This window comes from Abrus precatorius, unplaced genomic scaffold (genome assembly GCF_003935025.1).
Source record: "Abrus precatorius isolate BTA unplaced genomic scaffold, Abrus_2018 Scaffold8, whole genome shotgun sequence".
NCBI classification, from domain to species: domain Eukaryota; kingdom Viridiplantae; phylum Streptophyta; class Magnoliopsida; order Fabales; family Fabaceae; genus Abrus; species Abrus precatorius.
In genome coordinates, this window is record NW_020874428.1 from 34,124,136 (window position 1) to 34,149,971 (window position 25,836).

The window sequence follows — 25,836 nt, forward strand, 5'->3', positions numbered from 1 at the left end:
CAAGTGCTTTAAATAGAAGTAGACCCAAAAAACAAACAAAATCCACAAGAGTCATATAAGCTGAATTATGTTTGAGGATACAAAATATATGTCATCAGGCGTATTTTCACAATGGATCTCTTTTCACAGCACATGCAAATGGCTATTGCTCCGTCAAGTTTTGAATAAGTAAAAAATCATGTTACACAAAACGAAATAAATTTAAAATAACAAAAAAATATAACCAAAAAATTCTTCCATTTCTCTTAGTATCTATTCCGAGTGATGGACATGCAAACATATCACATCTTGTGTATATTCTATATGATGCAAAGCAGTGATGTTAGGCAAACAATGACCAATCAGAAGTAGTGAAAAGTCTCAATTGGAAATAAGTAGTTCACACTGAACGGCAGGAAAACAGCTCACTCAATCACAACTTCAATTTCATCTCTCTTGATATCAGTGATGGCTTCGTTGTTTACACAGCGCAAATCAGGGTAATTTCTGTGGTTCAAAGAATGCAACCATAGAGCGACAGTTCCATCCTTCTGTTCTGTGGAAGCAATATGAGAATAAATGTTCTTCATCTTGAAGTCCTCAGCTTCTTTCTCGTAGGCTTTCATTGACAACTCCTCATGGCTATCTTTCCACTTTTGGTTATATGAAGCAAAGAAGCACTCATCCAAATATAATCCAACCTCAGGGGCAGTAGGCACATTAATGTTAACATCCCTGCATTTAGGAAAATAAAAAAGAAAAGAAATATTACATTAAACAAGAATCATGCTGCGTTTCAAATAGAAATTTATAGATAACATGAACTACAGAAGCAGTACTCACTGCTGCAAAGCTGTATCAATAAGTGACTCCAGTGCACAATTTCTCATGATTGCCACTGCCAGCCCAATCATCTTCCGTATCTGATGAAGCATGAAGCTCTGTCCCACCACTTCACACTTTACAAATTCCATGCCCTCAACTACAACAATAGTGTTTGCATCAAATGAAATGATGTAACGTCGAGCAGCGGGGTCCTCAGCCTTTGTTCTGGTCGTGAAGTTATGGAAGTTATGAGTCCCCACAAAATGTTTCAAAATCTTATTAAATCTCTCCCTCTCCTTCTCACCATAAACAAATCCACTTCTGTTGGTAGGCTTATCCTCTCCATTCACTTTTTCTTCCTCAAGAATGCCAGAATTATTTCCGGATTCACCATTTAAAGGAGTATGCTCATGCTGAACAGAAACTAGAGTCTCAAGACCAGATTTAGAGTCCATGTCATCAACAAAAACCTTACCCTCATTACTGGATTCCTCGTTTAAATTACTACTACCATCTTGTTTCAAAGCAACCTCTGCACCCTCTGTAACTCCAGAGTTAAGCATAGCACCAGCCTCAACATCCATAGCTTCAGCTTCTAGTTCCAGATTTTGCTTACGATTACCAACTAATCCTACCACCTTCCGGCCTCTCTCAGAACACTCCAAACACTTAACAAGCTCATTTTCAGATCCCAAACTAGCCAGGACAGTCTCTCTATCACGATGACAACTTGGATCCAGAGCAAACACTGGAATGAGATAGACATACCTCCTCCGGTCACAGAACTTCTTGGCATTAAAAGAAGCTGTCACTCGCTTGTAACCAAAGATCCTTATCTGAGAGGGAAGGTTTGAATTAAGGCGGTCAACAAGGCCAGGTGGATCAATATAGAACCGGCCTGACACAACCTGACCAACAGCACTAACTCCTTTATCAGTTCTAGCTGAGCGAGCCCAGTCATATCTTTTAGGAATTCCACGATCCTGTTCAGGGACAGCTCCAGACACATATAAGGCTTCTTCAAGATCACCTTCAATGGTCTTTGCACCAGGGTTTTTCTGCATACCCTGATAGCCAACACCACAGTACGCAAAGAAAATCGCAATCTTACGACGCTTGTACCTTTTCTTGGTTTCTGTGGCAGTTATGCATTCTTCATCATCAGAAGTAGTGGTAGACATCTTCAACTTTTTGGGCTCGGGCTCTTCTGTAGCTACTGGAGGCGGTGGAGGCAGGGATGAACTTGTCAGCGGTGTATCTGAGTTTTCCATTTTTTAGAAGTGATAAGAAAATGACTGGTAGAAGGCAATGTTTAAAAACCCGAAATGTTCAACAACCTGGAAAAGAAACCGGGTCAAGACTCAAGAGTCACTGGCCAGGCCAGAACAACTATGGCCATACCAATGACACCAGCATGATGCACAAACCTAAACAAAAATCTTATTTATTAATACAGAAATGAACAAATCCTACACTATATTAGAGATTCTTTCAGAACATTTCTAGTTTCTCGATATAACTTCAGATGCAATTTCCATTTCATCAAGTTTTAATGAACTTATCTAACCAACATTACCTCTAGTTCTTTGGCATTTCCTCTTGTTTTGCAACTTGCAAACTAGAGCAACAAAGAATTAACACATAAGCTACAACATCTATTATTTGCTCGCCAATTGTTATAAGTCTCCAATTTATTCTAGCATGTACATTATTTATGTCAAATTTATTTGTTGATTTTCACACAATAAAACAACATAGAATTAGCCATCAAGGAAGCACACCATCAGAAGGCACACAAGAAATTAATAAACTATAAAATGGTCCAAAAAAGACCGAAACTTTTCAATTAAAAATAGATGGGAAACATCCAAAGATCAATGGGCACATGTATTCATGAAGCATGAGATTTTACTAATTTCCACAATCCACATCCACTTTGGGGAGAGGGAAACAAATGGCACCAAAAGACTGTATTTTAAGAAATGAAGGGCGCATAAGACAATAAAGGAAAGTACCCAGACGAAGTATTGCGCGAGCAGAAGGAGGAGAAGGTTTGAAAGTGAGACAATGCTTGCTGAAGATGGAACTTCAAAACGAGAAAGTGCGTTTGAGAAAGATAGGAACAACGTTAAACCCTCATTTCATTGCGGTTCCAGAAACAAAGCATGCCTCCACAGACTCCTTACATTTTGGGCCCCCAAATTCAATTGCATTTGGGTCTCAACCCAAAATTGAATATATGAGAAAACAACAAGAAATAGAAATAGAAATTATTGACAAAGAGAATAATCATCTTATATTGAATAAATCATCTTTCCGGAGACAAAAAGAATGAAACTCATTCTTATATTATAAATTTACCTCTTCCTTCTTAAATGAGATTGATTTTAAATATTATATTTTCCTTTTTATTGAGTCACACGACTCTCATATCTTGAGCATTTTTTTTTTACTTGAATAAATTATTATTTTAAAAATATCACAATTTTTGCTTTTTTCTCTTTAAAAATTTTATTAGACTCTTGTCCTCAGAATTATAAAAATAATATAGTTTTAGACCCTAAATAAAGTCAAATAAAATTATTATAGAGATTAAAATATAAAAAAATCATATTTCAACTATCGATAACTTATTTAAACCTTTTGTTTTTATTCAATACTTCTTTTATTTCTTTCATCATATTATTACTTAATTATAATTGCATTTTAAATTTTAAATCTTGCTGTATTATATCAAAGTAAGTTCTTTTCAAAACCAATACTTGTGTCATAAATTTAATAATAAAATTTATTGAAATATGCTAAGAATAGTTTATTTTAATAAATTATACAAAGAATATTTTGAAATAAGCCAAAACAAAATTAATGATTCATAAACTATTTTCTTAAATTCTTCCAAACAAACCCTATACTAAATTAAAAATATTTTATACTATTATTTTTAAGGAAGAATTTTTGAACTCAAAATATGATACTAAAAAAATAATGTTGATACCAATCACTTATGATGATGTTTGAAAGAATCATTTTACTTAATACTTGCAATAATATTTTTATCAAAATCTAAAAGGAGTTCCAGTGATACTCTTTCTGTCGTACTTTATATTGTACGTTAAAATTTATTGAAAGTTGCAAAACTAAGAAAAAGAAAGAAATTCACGCATGTTAACACTTGTCAAATCTAAATACCTTATTTGTATAGTTTTAGTTATATACTTTTGAGATGCAAGTGTGCCCAATTGTCCCATAATCTCATGTTAATACCAGAAACAATTTTTGTAAAATGAGAATTGGATGCGCATGGCAAAATAAATTTGAAAGAACCAACAATTCAGAAAATCATATCAGACCTGGTTACAAGAACCAAAATTCTAGGATTAACTTTTTTCTAAACCATGTAATTACATTTATAAGTAAATATTTCTGCAATGAAGGAGAAGGATGGAGGGTGCCGCAAAGAATTCTTTCCTCTCACCTCCGCCAGGATTTCCTCAAATTACTGCTCTTGGGCATTCCTATGCAAAAGCAAGTTAAACAATCCAAAAGAACACCTTGGAGTGAAAGATATTGCCAACAATATAGGATTGGAATTTAAGCAAGTATGATTCGTCGGCTTGTTGCTGCTCCACTTAGTTTCCCCCACGTGGATGCAATGACTACTTCTGGTTCACGTCAGTTTTTGCTCCATATGATTAATGAACTAATCATTTGCACATATCAGTCACAGCTTGAACATTTTAGCTTCGGGCTAGATTTTGAAATTTAAACCATTGGCCCGTCAACTACCTTCCTTCTTATCCTCTCATAGGTGATCAACCAGCAAAAAGCACAAGACAGCAACACCAACGCTCTAATTGCAACACCTAGTGACAAAAATGCCATCCTGAAAAATAGACCACTAATATGTGATTTGTGAAAGGAGAAAAGAATGTATTGTTACCAAATGATAGAAAACAAGAGTGTGGTAAAAATTTCCGGGATTTCAGATAGGAGGAAGCAATGGTAACATAAAATCTTTAACATAAAGAAACTTATTTCTATATCTAAGAAAAACAGTGATCAAATGAACGGAAGAATACAGTAAAACAAAAACATGAAAAAGGATAAATTGCTTAAAAAATATTTAAAGTAATCTTATCACAAAATCCCAATCAAAGAATTGATGTAAAAGGGTGACCGACCGTAAAAGAGAGTTTTCTGAATATAAAAAAGAACAATAAGCCTCACATTGTGCATGAGATTGACTACCCAACGTTGCTATAAGCCACCACAAACCCTAAGTTGTATCTCGTGGCTGCCTTCTTGATCTGCATACATAAAGTAAAATGAAAATAACGTGGAAAAAAAAAAGAATCAGAATAAAAGCTGAAACAGTCTCAGTTAAAGCCAATATATCAAAAAGAAAAGGCAAGCAGGTGATGCAAATAAGTTTAAAGACCAGAAGATGTTTGTTCAGATGCACTTCGTATTCATCTAAATTCTCAATAGTCACTGAGATGCCTTTTCTAACAGTAGGAAATAAAGCCTACCCCAACCCATTAAACAAAAGAAAAATCGCTCTATTGATCAATTGGAAACATTAAATGGTAAAGAATGGGAGCATTTATCAAATAATACCGTTCAAATCATCTCTGATAGTTTTAGATGGCAATGAATCAGAAAGAGGCTGATATCCTTCATCTTTCATCAACTTGGTTAAGAGTTTTAACTCTGACCGTATTTCATCAACTTGTGGATGCATATTGTCTCCAACAACAAATACATGAACCAAATTCTTCAACTCAATCCAGCTACAACCAGGTTCTTTACTCACCCCTCGGGCCTTCATCATCCTCCTTACACGTTCCACATCTTCCCACTTTCCTAAGGCTGTATATATACTTGATAACAATACATAAGCAGATGATTCTGGTGAGCCTAACTCCATTAGTTTCTCTCCAGCATAAGCACCAAGTTCATAGTTACGATAGTTCTTGCAGGCCCCTAATAATATGCGCCACAAACACAGATCATGATCAACGGTTGCTGATTCAATGAACTCTATTGCTTCATTGAGTTTACCAGCACGGCTCAAGATATCAACCATGCAAGCATAATGCTCTACTGTTGGAGCAATGTTAAACTCATCAAACATCATCTTGAAATAAACCCACCCTTTGTCCACCAGTCCCATATGACTACAAGCAGATAAAATATTCACAAACGTGACATGATCAGGCTTTGTTCCCTCCGAGCACATCTTCTCAAACAACTCCAAGGCTTCATTACCACGACCATTTTGAGAAAGCCCAGATATCATTCCATTCCAGGAAATTACATCTCTGGCAGGCATCCTCCAAAAAATATGATACCCGTCATCCAAACTTCCACACTTTGCATACATGGCAGAAAGAGCACTTCCAATTGGTACTTCCAAGTTGAAACCATATTTAATAATCAGGGCATGCATTTGCTTTCCCTGATCTATAGCTGCTAGGGTGGAACAAGCCTTTAGGACACTCGCCATAGTTAGGTCATTGGGGATAACTCCTTCCATCTGCATTTTCCCATACAGATTTAAAGCACCTTCATAATCCCCATTTTGCACATACCCTGTTATGATTGAAGTCCAAAGAACAACATCAGGTTGATGTATATATTCAAAACCTTTACGAGCATCCTCTATACTACCACATTTTGCATACATGTCCACCAAAGCCGACAAAATGTACAAGTGCAACTCATACCCCAGCTTCAAAGAATAACCATGCATCTGTTTCCCTTCTACGACAGCACAAAGATCACTACAAGCATTGATCACCCCAACAAGAGTAAACTCACTAGGCAACACTCCAGAGTGGTGCATTTCATAAAATAACTTCAAAGCTTTATCACCATCCCCACACTGTGCAAAACCAGTAACCATAGCCGACCACGTGATCGAATTCTTATTCCCTGACAAGTCAAAAGTCCTAAGCGCATCCTCCAATCTCCCACATTTTGCATACATTGTCACAAGAGCATTGCCCACAGACACAATGCAAAGCAACCCATTTTTCATGGCAAGAGAATGAACCAGCCTCCCAGTGTCCAGAAACTCGCAACTCGTCAAGGCACTAAGAACACCAGTGAGCAAAAACTCATTCACATCCTCTTCTTCTTCACGACGCATGAGTTCAAAGAGCCCAACAGCCTCATCAGCGAGCTCCTGAGAAGCATACCCAGATATCATGGTAGACCAAGAAACGGTATTCCTCTCGGGCATTTCATCAAACAGCTTGCGAGCTTCTAAAACAAAACCCGTTTTACAGTAAACATTAAGGAGGGAACTTGCGACAAAGACGTCATCGGAGCACGCAGTTTTGATGGCGAGGGAGTGAGCTTGGCGGCCGGCGAGAACGTCGGAGAGATTGGAGGCGGCAGTGAAGACGCCGGTGAAGGTGTGGGCGTTGGGGAGGGTATTGTGAGCCGTGATCATGCGGCGAAAGAGGTGGAATACGAAGGAAGATAGAGAGTGAGGATGTTGTTGAGAGAAAGCATTGATGAGACAATTCCATGTGACAACGTCCTTTTGAACGATGTTGTCGAATACGATGTTCGCTTTTGATAAGTGACCACACTTAGCGTAGAGCAACAGGAGGGAATTAGCGATGTAGGTTGAAGAGAAAGAACCGTTTCTGAGGATCCGAGCGTGCAGTGCTCGACCACTTTCAAGGTCTCTGTGGCGCGTGTAGTGAACTATCTCTTTCAACACTTTGAGGTGTTGGGGAGGAACTGGAAGACGCATCCACCTTGTTCCACCAACAATGCACCACTGCTTCACTCTCTGCAAAGGATATTCTTAATTATCTATAATTTATGAAAACTCGATTTCGCTCTTTTTTATATAAATACTTTATATATTTTATAATTTATCGTTCTTTTTTAAAAATATCATTAAGTTTATAATTTATATATTTTATTAGCTTTTTTCATTTTATCTTAACACTTTTAAATAAATTATACATACACGTAAATTTTAAATAATTTTCTCATGATTTATTTTAAATATTTTATTAATATAAATATTACATATCAAATTATAAGTTATAAGCTTAATGTGTTAAAATATAAAATTCACACTGTATCTTTTGAGAACAGTATATTACTTAACGTGTTAAATTAAAAATTAATATGTTAAATAAATATTTTTTATTTTATTATTAATATTAACTAATTGTAGACATCAAATTAAATATATTTACTCTAGTGACTGAAGTAAGACGATTTATTAAGTTAAAAATAAGATTGAAAAAATTACAAAAATACATATTAAAGTAATAATCTGTTCCTAAAAAAACATTTTGAGACTTTTTTTCGTATGTAATTTTCGTTGTTTTATTCTTTTCCATCGTCTCGCCTACTCTGTGCCCCTCTGGCGTGGGTGATTTTCTCAGCAACTTTGTTTCACTTTTTTTCATCAGCTAAACAAACAAACTCTCCCTAACGACCTCAACACACGCCAGTTACCAGTGAAGCACGAAATTGGATGCGAGAAAACTCAAGATCAACAGCAATTTGAAACTGTAAACTTTTCACTCTGTCTTGCCTCTTTTTTTCACATTTGTTTGCTTTTTTTTTCCTGAAAATATAGATGCTGCTATGGGTTTCTTTCATCCTTTATATTTGATATTTGACACTTATTATATTTTTTATTCAATATTGATTATTACATTGATATCATCATTTAGTTGTACACCTTATGTTTGATGAAATGTCAGTCTAGTATGTGTGCTTCTTTCATGAAATATATGGTAGTTTTATGTTATTAAATTAAAATATAAAACTGAAAGACATACAGTGGTTTTACCTACTGTTTGAGTTGCATATGTTATACTTCTGATAGTGGAATTTGACTGGTCAGTGCAATATAGAAACAAATAGATACTATTGCTTGTGGCTTGATATGGATTTGATTTGCAGTTTAAAACTATAGATGTAAAATGCTTGGAATATTATGTGAAGGGGAAAATCGGTTAGAGGAAGAAAAAAATTAGAAAGAGAAAAAAATTAGAGAGATTAGAAAGTGTAAAAAGTGAACATCAGAGGTTTCTTTGCAGTGTTTTTGTGGTGTTTGTGCATCATTATAGTTATGTTTTGTATATTAAGTCACCTTCACCCTTCAGAAACTAGAAAAAATATCTCTCTTTACTATCGGTCTTTATTTTCCTTGTTTTACAGTAAACTTGTGCCCCACATACCGCAACTTGTGCTAATTGCATCATGAGCATATAAATCAAAGGATCTGATTCTGAAAGCATATCTGAATTTGCGTATATTGGCAGTAGTTAACATTATTCAATTGTTAAACTTGATGTCTATTAGAAGACCCCCATTCCCTCGTCTCCTCCTTAACAATGTCTCTTGCATGAGAAATGCGCAGCAAGTTCTGCGTCATGTGAACGTCTCTCTTCATGACGGAGGAGCACTTATGCTAACAGGTGCAAATGGCTCTGGAAAGACAACTTTCCTGCGCATGTTAGCCGGGTTTTCTCGTCCTTCTGCTGGTGAAATCCTTTGGAATGGCCATAACATTCAAGAATCTGGAATATTCCATCAGTATAAGCTCCAGCTTAACTGGCTTTCTCTCAAAGATGCTATTACAGAAAATTTTACAGTTCTTGACAACGTTCAATGGTTTGAAGTTCTTGAAGGCAAGCAAGGGAAGGCTATGCCTGCACTTGAGTTGATGGGACTAGGAAAATTGGCCAAGGAAAAGCCAAGGATGCTATCCATGGGCCAGCGGAAAAGACTGCAACTTGCCAGGTTGCTGGCAATTGATCGCCCCATTTGGTTGCTAGATGAGCCTTCAGTTGCATTAGATGATGAAGGTGTAAAGTTACTAGAGTATATTATTGCGGAACATAGGAAGCAGGGAGGAATTGTGATTGTGGCGACTCATTTGCCCATTGAGATAGAAGATTCCTTGATCTTGAGGCTTCCACCAAGGTTTCCGAGGAGGATGACTTTGGTGGATATGCTTGACCGAGCAGATATTAGTTAACTCCTATTTTTCACATTCTTGTCAAGACAGGATAAGTTCTGGAATCAGTTATGCGCAATGTCATTTGTGACAATTCAGTCTGTAACCTTTGTTCATGTATCTTGCATAAAACATGTTTTAAGAGTATCCAAGAATCATATTTTGCGGGGCGGCATTCAGGCTTTAGCTAAGAAGGATAAAATTATTATTCTACATATCAACTGCATTCTTTTTTTATGATTCAGTTGTTGGAGATTTTTCATATTGAAAAGGCCTTTGTGAAACAATATCAAAACATTGAAAAGTGGCATGCTGCATTTCTCCTAGAAATATTGGGAAAGAAGGAAGAAATTAATCGCTTAAAAACAAATTTTCAATGGAGATTTATATCATGTAATGTGTTGAATACTAGGGATCATTCTGAAGAAATTGTGATGCAAGAAGAGTATACGGCCATAATTGTATGTAATTATTATTTACTCGAAACAAAATAACTTGACTTCAGTGTGTTTGTTGAATTATTTTTAGATAGCTAAGTGAAAACTTCAATTTTACGGTTGCTTTGATTTTGATTAACATGTTTTGTTTCGTTTTCTGTTTTCACGTTTAATTATAAAATTGTCACTATTTTCTTTTTATGTTTTTTGTATATAAATAGAAAAAATATTTATCATTATTTCTTATAAAACTATTTTAAAATAGAAAATAAAATAAAAATAAGGTGTTAATTTTGTAATTAAAAGCTGAAATAAAAATGAAAATAGAATGTTTTATGAACCCATAGAGCCCTTATCTGTTGCTTGCAGTTATGTTTACTTATTCCAACAAATCTCAGAATGGTTACAGAATGGTGCTACACATTTGGGTTACTGTACCATTAGGGAATAACCAATGTAGATGCTACAGTTCCCATTCTGTCCTAATCACTCCTTTATGATGAAAATATTAACAGCTCTAAGTTTACAGCCAAATAAGATAACTGCATACATTTTCAATTACTTGTACTTTATGTACCACAAAACAATGGGTAGCTTGAGATACTGAGTCGAAAGAGTCCTTCATGATATCCTAAAAGTGACCAAGTGATTCGTTACTCACTGTGATCATAAAGTATGAAAATAGAATTTTGTTGAAATTAGTATAAATGAGTAGTACCACATTTCAGTCTTGCCACCTTCTTATAGTAAGAATCAATCGTAAAGCAATTTTCATCTAAATCTTTCACTTATTGAATAATCATAAGGGAACCCAATGACTAAGAAGTTAACTCATTTATTGCTTATTTTATCTTAAAATATCATTAAAAAGGGGAGGAATTTGATGCAGTTACTTTACAAGCATGAAAAAGAGAAGGAACAAATTAGATTAGTTAGCACTACTATGTCCATCACTGAAACAGGAAATTACATCAATGCGAAATTACACGATGAAACGACTCCACAACAGGAGAGTAGCTCAAACGATTTTGATGCTCCTGCATTCTTGTTGAATCTGAAGGAATCAAAAGCATGATCCAACAGGGTAAGCATCAAATTCCATTTATGCATCAATCAACATCATCGCATTTGATCCTGCATCATAAACAGCTTTTCATGAATGATGCAAATAAAACAACCGTTATATGCTTTAAGCATCTAATGACAATTTATGTGACAGCAGCAAACCAGTTTTGGTGATGCTCTTGCGATCAGAAAACCATAAACGTGTTTGGTTTGGCGTTTTCTAACCATGGACATGCGTGCGTGCATTAACGCTACAAATAGTATAGCTTTTAAAGTCTTAAACGCACGTATACCATGAATTCAACGCATGTCCAGACATGGATTAAAGCAAGATTAAAAAAGGCAACTTGTTTTTCTCTTAAAAATTGAAGAATTACAAGAAGGATATTTTATCATACCAGTTTGACAATTTCACTCATTATGTCATCCAAGGATCCAAAACTATTCTGAATGAGTCCTTCTTGGGACTTCATTTGCTGCAAATCGGAGGCATCATTTGACTTCATTGAATAGAGTTTCTCATCTTCAATGGACTGTGTAATTGATGGATTAACCCCATTCAGTTGGCCAACAAAAGGAGCATCAATTCTCTTGCTGCAAACAATATTATTTTGGCCTAAACTATGCCCCAAGGACATTGTGTCTCCATCAGGAGAAACATCTTGAAGAAGAGGCCAAATATATAGATATTTACAAAAACCCTTTACAACAAATTAACCATAATGATAAGTTGGTAATGAAACAAGTTAAGACATCACAGGAAAAGTCAATCTTTTCTACAGCCAGTAAAATTCAGTCCATTCAACAACAATAAAACAGTAGACACTAGTAAACTAGACAACACCACAATCAGTTTCTACCAAGTGGCAGCGATCTACAAGAATATGTTTCTTTAAATTCAGACTTCTTGGACGAAGTGAAAATGGATGCATACACATCCTTGGTAGCATTTGCCGGAGCCACATCAATAGCCTTGAAACGCTTTGCAGAAACAACACCATTCAAACCAACATTGCCATTAGCAACCTTCCGATTCCCTTCCACCTTAGCCAAAGCCTTAACATCAACACCATGCTTGTTACCACTCAAGCTTGAGTACCCTTCCAAACTCACACCATCATCACCCTTAACCCTCTTACTCTTCTTCTCCTTAGTCTTCGCCTTCTCCTCCTCCATCCTCTCCCTCAAAACCTTAACCTCTTCTTCACTCCCATTGATGACAACCTTATCAACCTCATCATATTCCTTATGACAAACCAAACAAGAAGAGGACTTAACCTCCTTCAAAGCCTTGGCACTCAAAACATGCCCACAATTCCTAAGAGCCAAAAATTTATACTTTCCATTGAATTCAAGCCCAGCAACGGGACACTGAAACTTTGCCCCATCATCCACACCGGGAATCGAAGAAAGGTGAATATTGATCATGTCTTTCAAACCCTTAATGTGCCCAAACTCCTTCGGAAGCCTCTTCCCCAACAACGCTTCCACCAACGATTCCTTGTTGAAAATGTTTCCAAGCTTGTCAATCACGCATGGTTCCCTCAAGGGTTCGTTCGAGAGAGCGCAATTCAGCCACTTGGAGAGTCTCTGTTCGTTGGGGTCCACCTTGTCGGGTTTCTTGTCAGCGTACATGTTAAGGTAACAGTCGCGGGACTCGGCGCCGGTTGCGCCGCCGTCTCCGCCCCCGCCAAGGAGTCGGTGACGGAGGGTGAGGGTGGAGAGAGGGGGGATTTGGGGGAGAGGGGTGTGATCGGAGAGAGGCTTGCCATTGAGGGTGAAGTAGTACGATGATTGGAATTGGGGAAAGAGAGAGCGTTTGAGATCGGAAAGGGTTTCATGATTGGTTATGGATTGAGAGCGAATTCGAAGGTCCAGTGATTGGACCATGATTTGGTGCGATTTTGGATGCATTTGGATTTTTCTAGGGTTTGTGTCGGGGAATTGGGGATTGAAGGGAATGATCAGAACCCTAGAACTGATAGATATATGAGCACTTCCGGTTTCGTTTTTAAGGTGGCTTTAGCAGGGAGTAAAGCGAAAATGGTAAATCTGACCCTTATTTTAAACCCTTTTTTTTTTTTTTAAACTTTTTATTGTGAGTAAAACAAAACAATTTTGACTAGGTTAAAATATAATCAATGAAAGTCCGGATAAAATATTTAAAAAATCATTTAACTATACTTAATAAAATAATTTTGACTCATTAAAAAATATAACAAAGATAAAATACATTATTAATTTATTTAAATTTGTAAAGAAAATATATTAAATAAAAAAGACTTTTATTATATTTTATTTATTATTTCTTATAATATTTTATATCTTTTATTGATTTATATAAATCAAGACATATATCACAGTTTAATTATATTTTTATTAATTATTAAATACAGTTTAAAGTAAAAGACTTGATTTAAATGATTGAAAAATAAATATACTAAATATAAAATAAAAATTGGAATTATGTTTCTGGGATTTATATGCAAATTCTGATATTTAAAATATAGAAAAGACAAAATAACGAAAACCATGAATGAACATTGAAAAAACATGATCACTATTGCATTGCTATGAGGTTTCTATGATCACTGATGCTGGAATTTCTATTTTGGTAATAAAGGGTATTTCTTTAAAAAAATTACAAAAAAATATTATGTATTTTTGTCAATTACAAGGAAAAAATCAAAGAAAGTGTTTCTTTTTCAATAAAGAGTATAAAAAACATAAAAAGAGTGCAGAAAAATATCGAATTTGAATCTCTTGCAGTCGAAAAAATAACTGCAGGATATGTAGTCTCATATTTCACCATTCATCATATATTTTTTATTAATATTTGATTTTTAAAATTTATTTATCAATAACTAAGATTTTTTTTTTGGGGTCAAATCAATAGCTAACATTAGTGACTGCAAGAAAAATTAACCGCAGAGAATCTGGATTCGAAAACATCTCCCTTGACATTTTCCGTAAGTGTTTTTGGAGTACAAATATAAATTAAACTAGACTTTTTTTCATAAAATAAATTAAAAATATTAATTATTTTCTGAATGTTCTGAAAAAAAATTATCTAAATGTCTTAAAAATAATTATTAGAATCAACTTCGATTGTATAGACTTCTAAGACATTTATGTAATTTTATTCTTTTCAGTACATTTGAAGAATAACTAATAATTTTTTAATTTATTTATAAAAAAAAAACCATTAAACTATGACAATTGACCAAAAACAAAATAATATGACTAAAAGCAAAAGCCAGAGTTACCCATTACCTTGCCGTGGACGTAGGGGTAGAATTGGAAAAGAGAAAAAAAAATCATTGTGTCGCCTATATAAACCTCAGCCATTGAAAGCGTTGGAGCAGATTAGGGTTTCTGCTGCAACCACACTCCCTCTCAGAATCTGTTTCTGATGCTTCAAAGAAACCCCAGTCTCTCATGCAGACCAAAAAGAAAAATAATAATAATAATAATATTAATTATTATCTCTCTCTCTCTCTCTCTCTCTCTTTTCTCTCTCTCTATCTCTCTCTTTGTCTCGGTGACTTGTTTCTGTTGTGATTTGGACCCTTTTTCTTTTCGTTTTTTTTCTTTGATCCTCTTTCTCTCTCTCTCTCCCTCACTCGAACCCTAAGAGGCTGTGAAGATGGTTTCGGAGTGTGGAACCGATGGGTCGGTCGCCGTAAAACGTCGGTCGCCGGTGGCGTGGCAACTTGATCGGAGAATTTGGATGGAGCTTTTTTTATTTCGTTGCAGCCATTCATGGCGGCGTTGCTTTTCGATGACCGATCCCATCCTCGTGCCTAATCTGAGCCTCACCGAACCAATAATCGAAGTTCTTTTCGTGGCTGGCGTTATCTTAATCCAATGTTTGGTAGAGGTGTTTGGAATGAAAGATGGAAAAAGTGTTATTCAGTTACATTCAGTGCTGTTTTCTGTCTTTCATTCCACACATCGTCTAACGAACGTTGCGTTGATTTGTTTTGTTCTACCTTGCTTCATTTTTTTTTTCTTTTCTTCAACCCAGAAACCCTGATTTAAACTCAGGACCAGATTTCCTAGTATCAAAATCTTGTGTGCATGATGGTTCTTTGTTAATTTTTCTGCTAATTTGGTTAAAGCTGACTTTGGGTTCCTTTTTTGTGTGTATAGGGATGAATTATAGCACATGGTTAAAGCATTGTTGAGAGGAAACTCATGTAACATTCTATCCTGTTTTTAATTTAACTGCAAATTGCTTTGATATAAACGAATATTGAACTGATGAAAAGCAAGCTAAATCATATCGTGAAATTTTATGTTCAATGTTACGTAATAACTTCAATGGTTAATATTTCTCTTGCCATTATGGTAACTTCGATACACATTACTTTATTAAAATCAAGAATATATAGATTCTATCAAGTTTCATCGCCAATATCAACCTTATATCTTTGATTATCAAGGCTTTAGCTAAGAATTGAGCTTTTGTTTTCATTTTACTTGCATCTTTCTCCAAAAACACATGCAGGAGAAAACTAGCAAACAGGACAAGACTCTAATAGCAATTATAATAGCTGCATCTACGCATATATATAATTGTTTTGAAGTTTAATAATGGTAAAATGCTAGCTTGACTACCAATAATCATTTTGGTAGGTACGTACACTTTTTTTATTTTTATTTCTTCCAACCACTCCATTGAGTAGCCTGATTTATGCTTGCAACATATCAAATTAAAAGCTAAAATAAAACTCAGACAAGCAAAGTATAAAATCATTAGGTGCAGTCTGAAAACTTAAATGATTATGCTCTTACAATTGTAACTTATCAGACAAAAAATTAAAGTAGTAAATATCCAATACATTCTAAACAATGTTTAGTTAACTTTTTTATATCAGCACGGGATAAAGGAAATTAGAATGTCGTGTGATAGTGTAGCGAGTGACACATCGCGTGCTTACATGAACTATGAACACGTTACCGTGCCGTGGTAATACATAATGCCTGTTTGCAACTTGTTAGAAATATGTCAATTAGTTGCCCTGTTAGATGAGGTTTAGGTTTTATTGTCGAACCTGTCACGTTGGTAGATCTTCCAGTTTGATTCGCTTTACGTTTTCATATATATTATTTTATTTTATTTTATTTTTATTTTTTTTATATTTTCAGTTTCTAGAGACATTGAGCGCACCATAATATTTACGGGTCCGGGGTCCATCAGCTAAGACAGAAGGATGAGATAAAATAACAATTGTATATCTCAATAACATTTTTTAACGGTTCGGTTATCAAGGAATCTGAATTTGTCTTACAAATATACTCATTGTTTTCCTCGACTTTAGAGGGAGTGTAGAAATCTGCACAATCTTTGGTGTTCCGAGATGCTTTGAGACCTTTCCAAAATCCCAGCACAAAAGCGGTGGCAAAGGCGCCTTGCCTAATTGAGACCGTGCCCCAGCTATTTTTGGAGAACCAATGTCGTGAGCGTTCCAGAGAATATATAACACGAAGATTAAGGTAATTGTGCGATCCCTAATAATGCTAGGTTAAAGACATTAATGGCCAAAGGAATGCAGAGTAAACACCAAAATGACAACTAAGGAGAGAGCATAGCCAACAACATTTGCACTGGCACCTGAAGACGGTGCAACGGTAGGGGAAGCACCAGCATTAGCTTTATTTGGGTTAGTCACTTCGGGAAGAGGTGGGTCATCAATTTTTTCAACTGTAAGGGGAGGAACGGGTGCCGGTGCTGGTGGTTGTAAGTCAACTGGAACAGTTTTTATTAGATCCCCAGGCTGCGCTGGTAAAATAGTAGGATCCGTGAGTGGATCGCTACATGGAGTTCCTGCAAATTTCAAAAATTTAGATGGGAGTTTGAACTTATGCTAATAAAAAATAATGTTTTACTCGTGCAATGAAATTATATTTGCTGGGAGTTGTTGATATTGGAATCACTCACTCATGAATCTATTTGCAGTGGCTGGAAAATCGGTGATGAATCCATCGACCTTAGCAGTTTGGATGTAAGTAGCAACTTCAACAATAGGATCTGACCAATAGTCGAATGCCAGGGTTGTGTATTCATTTTTGAGAGTGTAGACAAAGACTGTGAGGTTTGCCCCTTTCAACTGTTTTACAACATTTGTTACTCCTATTAAGAAGGAATCAGATGCTTTGATGACTGAGTTTTTGTGGAGATTCACTCCATCTGCATATTTCTTAATCTCGTCCACTGTTTGTGTTGGTACATCCTCTATTATATCATTAAATAGCATCACCCTTTTGTAAGATGGGATGTCTTTAAACTTTGATAGGACTGAGCTGTCATCTGATTGAATCAAGACTTGTTGTGTGGTTTGTTTGTCAAAGGTTGCATTGCTTAAAGCAGCAATAACAGAACCTACAATGTCAAGATTCTTTTTGGATGCAAGATAGGCAGCATTCTGAGGCAAATAAAAAGAGTTAGCATTAATAAGAATTTTTCGAATAGAAGCATTACAAGGGTAGTTGGGGATGGTACTCACTGGTACGTTTATCAAAATGCCAGGTACTGCCTTCGACTTAGCTAATTCCAAAAATTCTGGGAGGGTAACAAATTTACCGCTATTTTTGTTTGCTGGGTTCCTTTGGAAATCGTTGCCTTTCAAGCTAGAAATTTGAGCTGAAACAAGAAATTTGTAACAGAAGTTCATTGTTGAAATTATAAAGGTTGAATCTAAGCGCGTGAACTATTGAAGGTCTACAGAATTATTTACGTTTTAATGTCTGAATCTCACTCCATGTAAGGTCAAAAGAAAAAATTCCACTTCTTGGTTGAATTTCTGGAATAGTGGAAGATCGAGACACGAATTTAGTCAATGCAGTTGTATCTGTAGTTAGGTCTGCGGTACTTGAGCAGAAAGCAATTCCATCTTTTGTCATTTGAACTGAGCAATCTATAATGTCCGCACCATCATCTATTGCTTGTTGATATGCAAGATCAGTGCTGCCTGGATAAACACCGCTTGCTCCATTATTGCTTATGATCAAAGTTGGCCCTGCAAAAGCAAATGTAGCGAGTTATAGATTTGGTATTCGTCAATTTTTCATGTATTATCTAGGATTATATTGATGGATTTAGTTAAGAGTATATTTAACCTTTAATTTAAGATTGATTAAATTAAATAGTATTTTACTTCAAATTAGAAAAAAACTTACACACTTTTTTCACTTTAACAGAAAATCTAAGCTTAATAATATACCTTTTCTGGGTAAGGTATTGTTGCGTGCGAAGCATACTGCAAAACAACAAAAGTGTGAGAAAGGTAGAAGAGGAGATTTACAACTGAGAAAAGATCATGAATTTAGGTTGAAAATCTGTCATCTTACGGATGGCATTGGAAGCTGTCGCTGGAAAATCAGTAACAACACCATCAACAGAGTCTCCTTGGTCTAAAAATTGGAGGTACTCAGTGGTAGGATCGTAGTTATAACTATAACTAGCAAAGATATCATTTGCGAAACCAGAAGCATAAACTTCTAGTCCTACTTTATGGGCATCAGCTACAAGTGTTGTGTGAAGTCCTAGGTATTTGTCTGGATTAACTTGCTGTATGTATTCTTTAGGGACCATTATGCCCGATGCATATGACTTGATTGTGGCAAGATCCTTCACAATAGTGCCGTATGGCTGCTTGGTTGAAGGTTCAACATCATTAGCATTAAGAAGCTGAAAGATTACCTTAGTTCCCTTGTTTGTTTTCCCATTGATGCTCCTTAAGAAACCGATATCTGAAGATGAAACAAACTCTATCTGATAGCTTCGTAATAAGTCTAGAACAGTATTTTCCAGCTGTACTCTTTGCTGGATGTAGAATGCTGCATACTGCAAGAAACGCTCAATATGTAATAACACAGTAAAAGAAAGAAAACAAGGAATGTTCCATGAGGCTTGAGAATTTCCAATTTTATCGGGAGATCCTGCAGTGTGTGTGTGTGTGTGTGAGAGAGAGAGAGAGAGAGAGAGAGAGAGAGAACCTGAACATTCAACCAAAACCTTGGTGCCTCTTTACCGCTCAGTAGAGTATCAACATCAGGAACTGGTGAAGTGCCATCATAAAAACTGGGTCGAGAAAATATGGCCTGATTCACTGCAGAATACAAAGCGAAGAGCAAACCTTCAGTTACCAAATAAGCTCAAACTGGGCCATATTTCCGTTTATGTTGGGTATTTGTAAGCATTGAGACTATAATTTTTAGTTACTAAAATTTAGTAGCAAGTGTAAAATTTGTCACTAAATACATATATAATACTTGCGGCTAAGTTTTATTTCATCATTAATATTATTTTATAATAATGATTAAATTATAAGTCATCATTATAAAAACATGAAATAATTGAAAAGTTGATAAAGAAAAATTAAGTGAAGAAATTAAATTAAAAGGATTTTAAAAAAAATTTAGAAAAACACGTAACAAATGGTTAGTCTCTTATTCTCAAGTTAATAAGTCTAAGGTTTAATTCTAAAGTCATGCAAGTAGCAAATTGATTACACAAAGTAAGTAACTGAGAAAGTATTAGCATTTAGATAAATAAATGACTCATTAAACATATAACATCTTAATTAAATAAAAGGCAAGAGACATAAAAGATGTCAGCAATTAAATATAATAAATAAATAAATTTTCTTGTATTTGTTTTTTTAATTTTGGGTGATTCATTACAAATGCATGAAGAGTGATACTCACTTGTTACATTTTGGGCAATCTGATCGTAAGTGTAATCCACAGCAAAGTGTCCTTGCACATCCCTCCCATCGACATTGTAGGTTTTTACCTTAGGATCCAACATTTCTATGTTTGTTGCATTGTCAAGCGTAGGGCCAGTGACACAAAAGGCTCCGTTATCTCTTGTCAGTTGAAGATTGCACAAGAAAATGCTGTCTTGTGATAGATCAATTGCGTTAGTACTTCCTTCTGGGAAGAGTCCCGAAAAACCACCACGGGCTATTAGAAGAGGCTCATCGCCTGCACGTTAAATTAAGAATCACAACATTGTCAAAATCCAAATAAAAGTGTTATAAATTTCTGACTGACTATGTAATATGAGTGGTCTTATGATCTTAAACTACCCAATAATTTTCTGCATATCAGAAAAATAAAAGAAGTGTTTTGGATACCAACCACTTAATGTTGACCATTTCTTCACAGGGACAGGACCCGTGGGTCGATTTGGAAGCGCAGGATTTTGGGCTTTTGTTGCGTGAAATAGCAAGGAAATCAGAAACAAGGTTCTGAACATTTTGTTCTTTTCCTGTCACAATTCAAACTTCATGTCAATCAAAACACGCATTTCGAATTACAAAGAACAGTAACTCATATTTGAAAACATGAGGTCTTATTAGTTACAAAATGAACTTCTAGGTATCATCATCAAGCCTTTAATTCTAACGTTCATTCTGCATTAAAATTCCTACGTGTTTTTTTTTTCCTGTGATGATATAATGGTTTCAAAGACCCTTGTTCTTAATTTCTTTTATGTTAGGATGGTGCATAGCAAATTGAACAATTCAACTTTATTCTCATTTTTTAACCTCTTTTACAAATTATCTGACCATCATTCAAAAGAACAGCGTCTAGAAATTAAAAGGAAAAGAAAAAAAGTTGATGATAATGTAGTTTCAACTTGATTGATGCCAAAACCAAAACATCATCAAAAGGGAAACTTGAAACAAAGAAGTAATCGATCATATCGTGCATACCCAAAAACTGATGCTCATATCTTGATGGATGAAACAGGCATTCCCTATGGCAGATTTTTGGGCAAAACCCTCAAGGGAATGTGATGGGAAAAAAAGGAGGTGAATTGGTGAATAAGATTGACTCACAATTAAGATTTTTTTTTCTATTTATTTCCACACACATCCCCACATAAATAGCTGGTCAGGATTTCCTTACAAAGGACAACCAACAACATCGTCTTTTTTGGAATCCAATTTCCATTATTTGCTGATTTTGGTTACCCTTGTTTTAATTGTTACCTAACACCAACATTTTGTGATTTGTTGTTTATTTTTTAATCGTGGGATACAGATAAGATATTACGGCATATATAGTTCTGACACTTAAGGGCCATGCAATGAATTCATTTCGAGAGCATTGGTGGTTTATGACACTTAAAATTATAGAATTATGAAAGAACGTGTTTTTATGTTAACTTATATCTGTTATTTTTTTATCTATGCTTTTTATGAAAAATATATCATGATCAGACTAATCCTAAAGATTATTTTAGACTCATCGAAGAAATGTTCATGAGCATCAACGTAGGGAATAGGATTTTGCTGCTTATAATTTTAGAATAAAACCTCAAATTTGATTTCTAAAATGTAAGGCATTGTTATATTATTTCTTTAAATACTTTTCCATAAAAGTAATCCGTAAAAAATTTAGGTTTCGCACATTAATCGCTCTTTCCAGAGTCAATTAGACCAATGTCAATTGTCCATCTTCAAATTCGATTGCACATTTAGGATGACTTTTTAAATCATTCGCATGAGCATTTCGGTGAAGTAAGAAATTGTATTTATTTTAAATATATTAAATATTACAATAGTTTTATAACAATATTTTAAATTATCATCAATCGTTATTTTAAGTCAAGTCACTGTTAAACTAGTGAAAAATTAATTTTATTTATTTATTATATTTCACTGCTAACAATTTTCAAGCCTTTTATCTTATGTAACTATGAGTTATATGTTTAATATGTCAACAATTAAACATTGGGAATTGAACCTTAAACTTATTGCCTTGAGACCAAGAGATTCAATGGCACTTCTTGTAATTTTTGTTCTAATACTTGATTATCTTTTATATAATATTTCATGTACAAATGTAATAATCTATAAATAATATAAAAAATTTCAACTAGAGTTGTTACATATTTTTCTTCTAATATTTAAAAATATTTTCAATTTAATTTCTTCACTTAATTTTCCTTAATAAACTTTTTAGTTATTTCAAGTTCATGTTTCTTTACTTAAAAAAAACTATAAAATAAATATCAATTAAAACTATATTAAATTTGATAAATTATAAAATTTATTTTATTATATATTTTAATCTTAAATAGAGATTAAATTTGTTCATAAAATATTTATTAATTAATAATTTCATTTATTTATAATGTTATACCTTTTACTCTTTCACATATAATATTTGAGTTTTTTTTATGCTATATAACATTTCGAGGTGTGTAAATAAAATATTGAAATTTTAAAGGATATATATTACATACTAATTTAACCATGAATTGTCTTATCAATAAAAAAATATTGATTTGTATAATAATTAACATAAAAATCATATCAATGTTATATTCTAATTAGTTAATAGTGTTAAAATGCAACCAATTTAAATTTTATTAAAAAAATACATACATGAAATAAAATAAAGTTTAAAATTAATAAATTAAGATATTTTAAAATCAATAAAAACTTTATCCTAAATTTGAATCAAAATCTTAAATGTTTTTTTTAAAAAAAATTGAAAGATATGCTAGTTTTTGACACAAAATTAATTTTCTTTAACATAATTGAAAGGTGCAAATAAATATAAAGAGGAAGAGATCGGATGCACTACTTTTACACTCGTCACTAAAGTAGTCACAAATATTATATAAGTAGTGACACTATTCACTAAAAATGTATATCTTTTTATGGTCGTTAGTGACCTGTGTCTTTGTTCTCCAACCATGAAATAATAAAGTATTTTATATATATATATATATATATATATATATATATAATTCTTTGGTGCATTTTTTTTGGGCTGTGTCTCTTCTTCTCAACTTTGGTGCTACGCTAATGGTGTGGCGTAGAGATTTCAATGCATTGCTGCATTTTATCCTTTCTTTTGATTATAACCTGACATATTTTGCTAAATTATGTTTTCGAGGATTTCATATTCTCTTTCTAGCTGCATGTTCCACTTGAAAATAGATTACGACTCTCATAAGCCATTTTTTAAGTACAACTTATTAAAATAATGTTTCTCAATGAATTCCTTCATTTATTTTTTCACTCAATAATCTGATGACTTTTCCAATCTATAAATGCATGCAATGTGTTGCTCTTTCTTCATGTTTTCAGTATTCAAACCTTTGGACTGTGACTGTTGTTATTACTCAAGCATGTGTCGTGTCATATATAAATATTTTTATTTCATCATTATGTGATTTCAATTTTAACCACAATGTTGTCACTTTATTCTTACTCTATTTCTTATTTTTAAATTTTTTTAAAATAGTATATAATAATGTAACAATTTTATAATTAAAAGTTTCTGAAAATCACATAGCCCCTTAGATTTCCATCATGCTTCACTCGATTTCCCTCTTCTTCAAATGATAAGTTACCCTTTATCTATTCTACTCTACTTTACTTCTACTTGCCTTGACTAGATATGTCCAAATAACCACAGACAACATTCTATAATTTTTATTCAATAAATAATAGCCCAACTTGGTCTTCAAGACATTCATTCTTAATTATATCTTTTTTGACATATCCACACATCCAACGCAATGTTCTCCTTTCTACAACATTATATTTATTTATTTATCACTAACTTTACTCCCAAACTCCATCACAAGTCTTATAATTGTGCCGTTTTATTTCCTCCCAAACTTGAATCACAGTTATTTTTTGGCTACAGACTCAAGATTCTCTTCCATTTCATCCACTGCTGTAAGTTTTTGTTAATCGACTATTCATCATTTATGATATCCACACAATTTCCTCTTTTTTCTTTGCTAGAATATTTTTTGCAACCTTAATACATTCCCCAATGACAGAAATGGAATGCCCATACCCTTAATGTTGTAACAACAAAAGTTGTGTCAAGATAAAGGGTAATTCATGAAAACCCCATAGCTTGGCCAGAAAATTCAACTAAGAAAAAGATAAAGTAAACAAAGTGGAAAACTGACATTGGATTCTCAACAAAACAATAAGAACAAACACAATTAACCCTTCAAACATCACCTTTAAAAAAGTTCATATCATTTCATCTTAGTCTATTTACAGAACAAGCCAATACACCAAACTAAATTGCTCCGATCCTGACCTTTATTAACAATATGAAATACCCCTTCACATTTAGCCTAATTATATATTGTCCACACCTATTTCCCCAGAAGGGATTTGATCCACCAAATGCCTTTAGTGTCCTGAGGACCTTCTTCATCTGGTGGAGAATCACTATGTGGAGTCTTGTGAAGCTTGCTCACATCATACCCCTCATCCTTAGCTTTCTGAACAAGCTCATTGTAGGTCTCTTCATCTACATGGTTCTTCCTGGATAATATCTAGAAGATCCCAATTCATGGTAAGAAATATAAACAATTCATAAAGAAGCTACTCACAAAACAAACAAATGCATTTTACACCTAACCTACAAAACACCATCAAGTTCACCTTTTTAGACTTACCCAATGTAAATCTATATTCCGATACATTTTTTAATCAAAGCGCCCCAAAATTATACACAAAAATCCAAGCAAGTGAAAAATCAACCTAATTAACCGATAAAACAGTGAGGAATTTTGATATGCAAAGACTTGATAGCTTCGCCTTTCTTCCTCCAACCCCGCAAACACAATCAGACAACATTCATAACCAATGATGATAATTGAAACAGAGAATAATTTAACATGAAAATTAAAAGGGATTGCAATGCTTACCCAAAGGTACCTCCTGCTAGGTTGTCCAATGACAGCATATTGATAATCATGATCAATGAACAAAACCCAGTAATCCCCAGTTACAGGGATAATGGGTAAGAACGGGGGAACATAGAACCTGACCTTGAGTTTGGCCTCATCACTATTGGGATCAGCCTTATAAGCAGTTCCTTCAATGAAGCTTCTTTTGCCACCACTCCAAGTCTCATTCAGAACATGGACTGTGCCATCATCGTTGAGAGTGTAGGTAGCTCTCGTGTCCATGCCATCACTGGGTTGAAACCTTGAAGGGAAACACGCTATCTCGTACCAACGACCCATGTACCTTTTCAAGTCCAAACCTTTCACAACATTCATCTCTTTGTTTGCCATTGTCGCTGCTAATGCCTTACGCTTCACACAACACAAAAGGGGTTCGCTTTTTTCTAGTGTGTCTCTGAGTTCGGCTCTGCAACTACAATTACAAGGGTTTATGTTTGTGCTCGTTTTAGCGATGGATTGGGACTTTGTGAGCGCGTTAAGGTTGTCGTGGACAAACGTAGGCCTTACACGTGTACAATGAATGTCATTCATTCACGCTACTCATCCAAGTGGAGTGATAAGAACACACCAGAACATTTATTTCACTTTTATTTGTTAAATAATTTTTTATAAAATATAAATATATAAATCATAATTATTAAATTATAATTATAATTTTTTGTGAACTTTAATTAATTAGACAAATTTATTTAACATAATTCAATTAAAAAAATTCTGTCAAATTTATCGGCTCGAACATAATTACTTTTAATAAAAATTAAAAAGAAAATATTTACTGT

At 34.2% G+C, this 25,836-nt stretch overlaps 5 protein-coding genes and 1 pseudogene across 12 annotated transcripts; 1 reads left to right on the forward strand and 5 right to left on the reverse strand.

Annotated features, from left to right (window-relative positions):
• Positions 1–36: 36 nt before the first annotated feature.
• LOC113846763 (tRNA pseudouridine synthase A) lies at positions 37–2,945 on the reverse strand. Of its 8 annotated transcripts, XM_027475378.1 has the most exons (4): positions 2,820–2,920; positions 2,381–2,422; positions 823–2,141; positions 75–714 (listed from the first exon to the last, which is right to left on the reverse strand). In XM_027475378.1, the coding sequence occupies exons 3-4, from the start codon at positions 2,073–2,075 to the stop codon at positions 405–407; spliced, it is 1,563 nt and encodes a 520-aa protein (XP_027331179.1). In that variant the 5' UTR covers positions 2,076–2,141; positions 2,381–2,422; positions 2,820–2,920; the 3' UTR covers positions 75–404. The 8 variants fall into 8 exon arrangements, with proteins under 8 accessions (XP_027331183.1, XP_027331179.1, XP_027331180.1 ...); XM_027475382.1 differs by lacking the exon at positions 2,381–2,422 and having other exon boundaries at positions 37–714; positions 823–2,062; positions 2,820–2,945; XM_027475379.1 differs by lacking the exon at positions 2,381–2,422 and having other exon boundaries at positions 2,820–2,921.
• Positions 2,946–3,988: 1,043 nt separating this feature from the next.
• On the reverse strand, positions 3,989–7,651 carry LOC113847353 (pentatricopeptide repeat-containing protein At2g33680). Its single transcript, XM_027476404.1, has 3 exons — positions 5,422–7,651; positions 5,032–5,111; positions 3,989–4,687 (listed from the first exon to the last, which is right to left on the reverse strand). The coding sequence occupies exons 1-2, from the start codon at positions 7,568–7,570 to the stop codon at positions 5,062–5,064; spliced, it is 2,199 nt and encodes a 732-aa protein (XP_027332205.1). The 5' UTR covers positions 7,571–7,651; the 3' UTR covers positions 3,989–4,687; positions 5,032–5,061.
• Positions 7,652–8,943: 1,292 nt separating this feature from the next.
• Positions 8,944–9,992, forward strand: LOC113847790 (ABC transporter I family member 1). The gene has a single exon (XM_027477070.1). The coding sequence runs from the start codon at positions 9,137–9,139 to the stop codon at positions 9,824–9,826; it is 690 nt and encodes a 229-aa protein (XP_027332871.1). The 5' UTR covers positions 8,944–9,136; the 3' UTR covers positions 9,827–9,992.
• Positions 9,993–11,059: 1,067 nt separating this feature from the next.
• Positions 11,060–13,321, reverse strand: LOC113846162 (protein RTF2 homolog). Its single transcript, XM_027474119.1, has 2 exons — positions 11,706–13,321; positions 11,060–11,376 (listed from the first exon to the last, which is right to left on the reverse strand). The coding sequence occupies exon 1, from the start codon at positions 13,219–13,221 to the stop codon at positions 12,157–12,159; it is 1,065 nt and encodes a 354-aa protein (XP_027329920.1). The 5' UTR covers positions 13,222–13,321; the 3' UTR covers positions 11,060–11,376; positions 11,706–12,156.
• Positions 13,322–16,625: 3,304 nt separating this feature from the next.
• LOC113846161 lies at positions 16,626–20,572 on the reverse strand (annotated as a pseudogene).
• A 3,353-nt stretch (positions 20,573–23,925) lies between these two features.
• LOC113846164 (temperature-induced lipocalin-1-like) lies at positions 23,926–25,489 on the reverse strand. The gene is made up of 2 exons (XM_027474122.1): positions 25,016–25,489; positions 23,926–24,640 (listed from the first exon to the last, which is right to left on the reverse strand). The coding sequence occupies exons 1-2, from the start codon at positions 25,385–25,387 to the stop codon at positions 24,458–24,460; spliced, it is 555 nt and encodes a 184-aa protein (XP_027329923.1). The 5' UTR covers positions 25,388–25,489; the 3' UTR covers positions 23,926–24,457.
• Between the last annotated feature and the right edge of the window lie 347 nt (positions 25,490–25,836).

What these genes read in the sequence shown, in the direction of transcription:
- LOC113847353 (XM_027476404.1), bottom strand. Translation starts at nt 7,570, where the DNA reads ATGCGTCTTCCAGTTCCTCCCCAACACCTCAAAGTGTTGAAAGAGATA. An exon ending in TATCAGAGATGATTTGAACG is followed by an intron (nt 5,112 to 5,421) that starts GTATTATTTGAT and finishes TTATGTATGCAG; the next exon opens with ATCAAGAAGGCAGCCACGAG.
- LOC113846763 (XM_027475379.1), bottom strand. Translation starts at nt 2,075, where the DNA reads ATGGAAAACTCAGATACACCGCTGACAAGTTCATCCCTGCCTCCACCG. An exon ending in ATTGATACAGCTTTGCAGCA is followed by an intron (nt 715 to 822) that starts GTGAGTACTGCT and finishes TCCTAAATGCAG; the next exon opens with GGATGTTAACATTAATGTGC.
- LOC113846164 (XM_027474122.1), bottom strand. Translation starts at nt 25,387, where the DNA reads ATGGCAAACAAAGAGATGAATGTTGTGAAAGGTTTGGACTTGAAAAGG. An exon ending in CTAGCAGGAGGTACCTTTGG is followed by an intron (nt 24,641 to 25,015) that starts GTAAGCATTGCA and finishes GGGATCTTCTAG; the next exon opens with ATATTATCCAGGAAGAACCA.
- LOC113846162 (XM_027474119.1), bottom strand. Translation starts at nt 13,221, where the DNA reads ATGCATCCAAAATCGCACCAAATCATGGTCCAATCACTGGACCTTCGA.
- LOC113847790 (XM_027477070.1), top strand. Translation starts at nt 9,137, where the DNA reads ATGTCTATTAGAAGACCCCCATTCCCTCGTCTCCTCCTTAACAATGTC.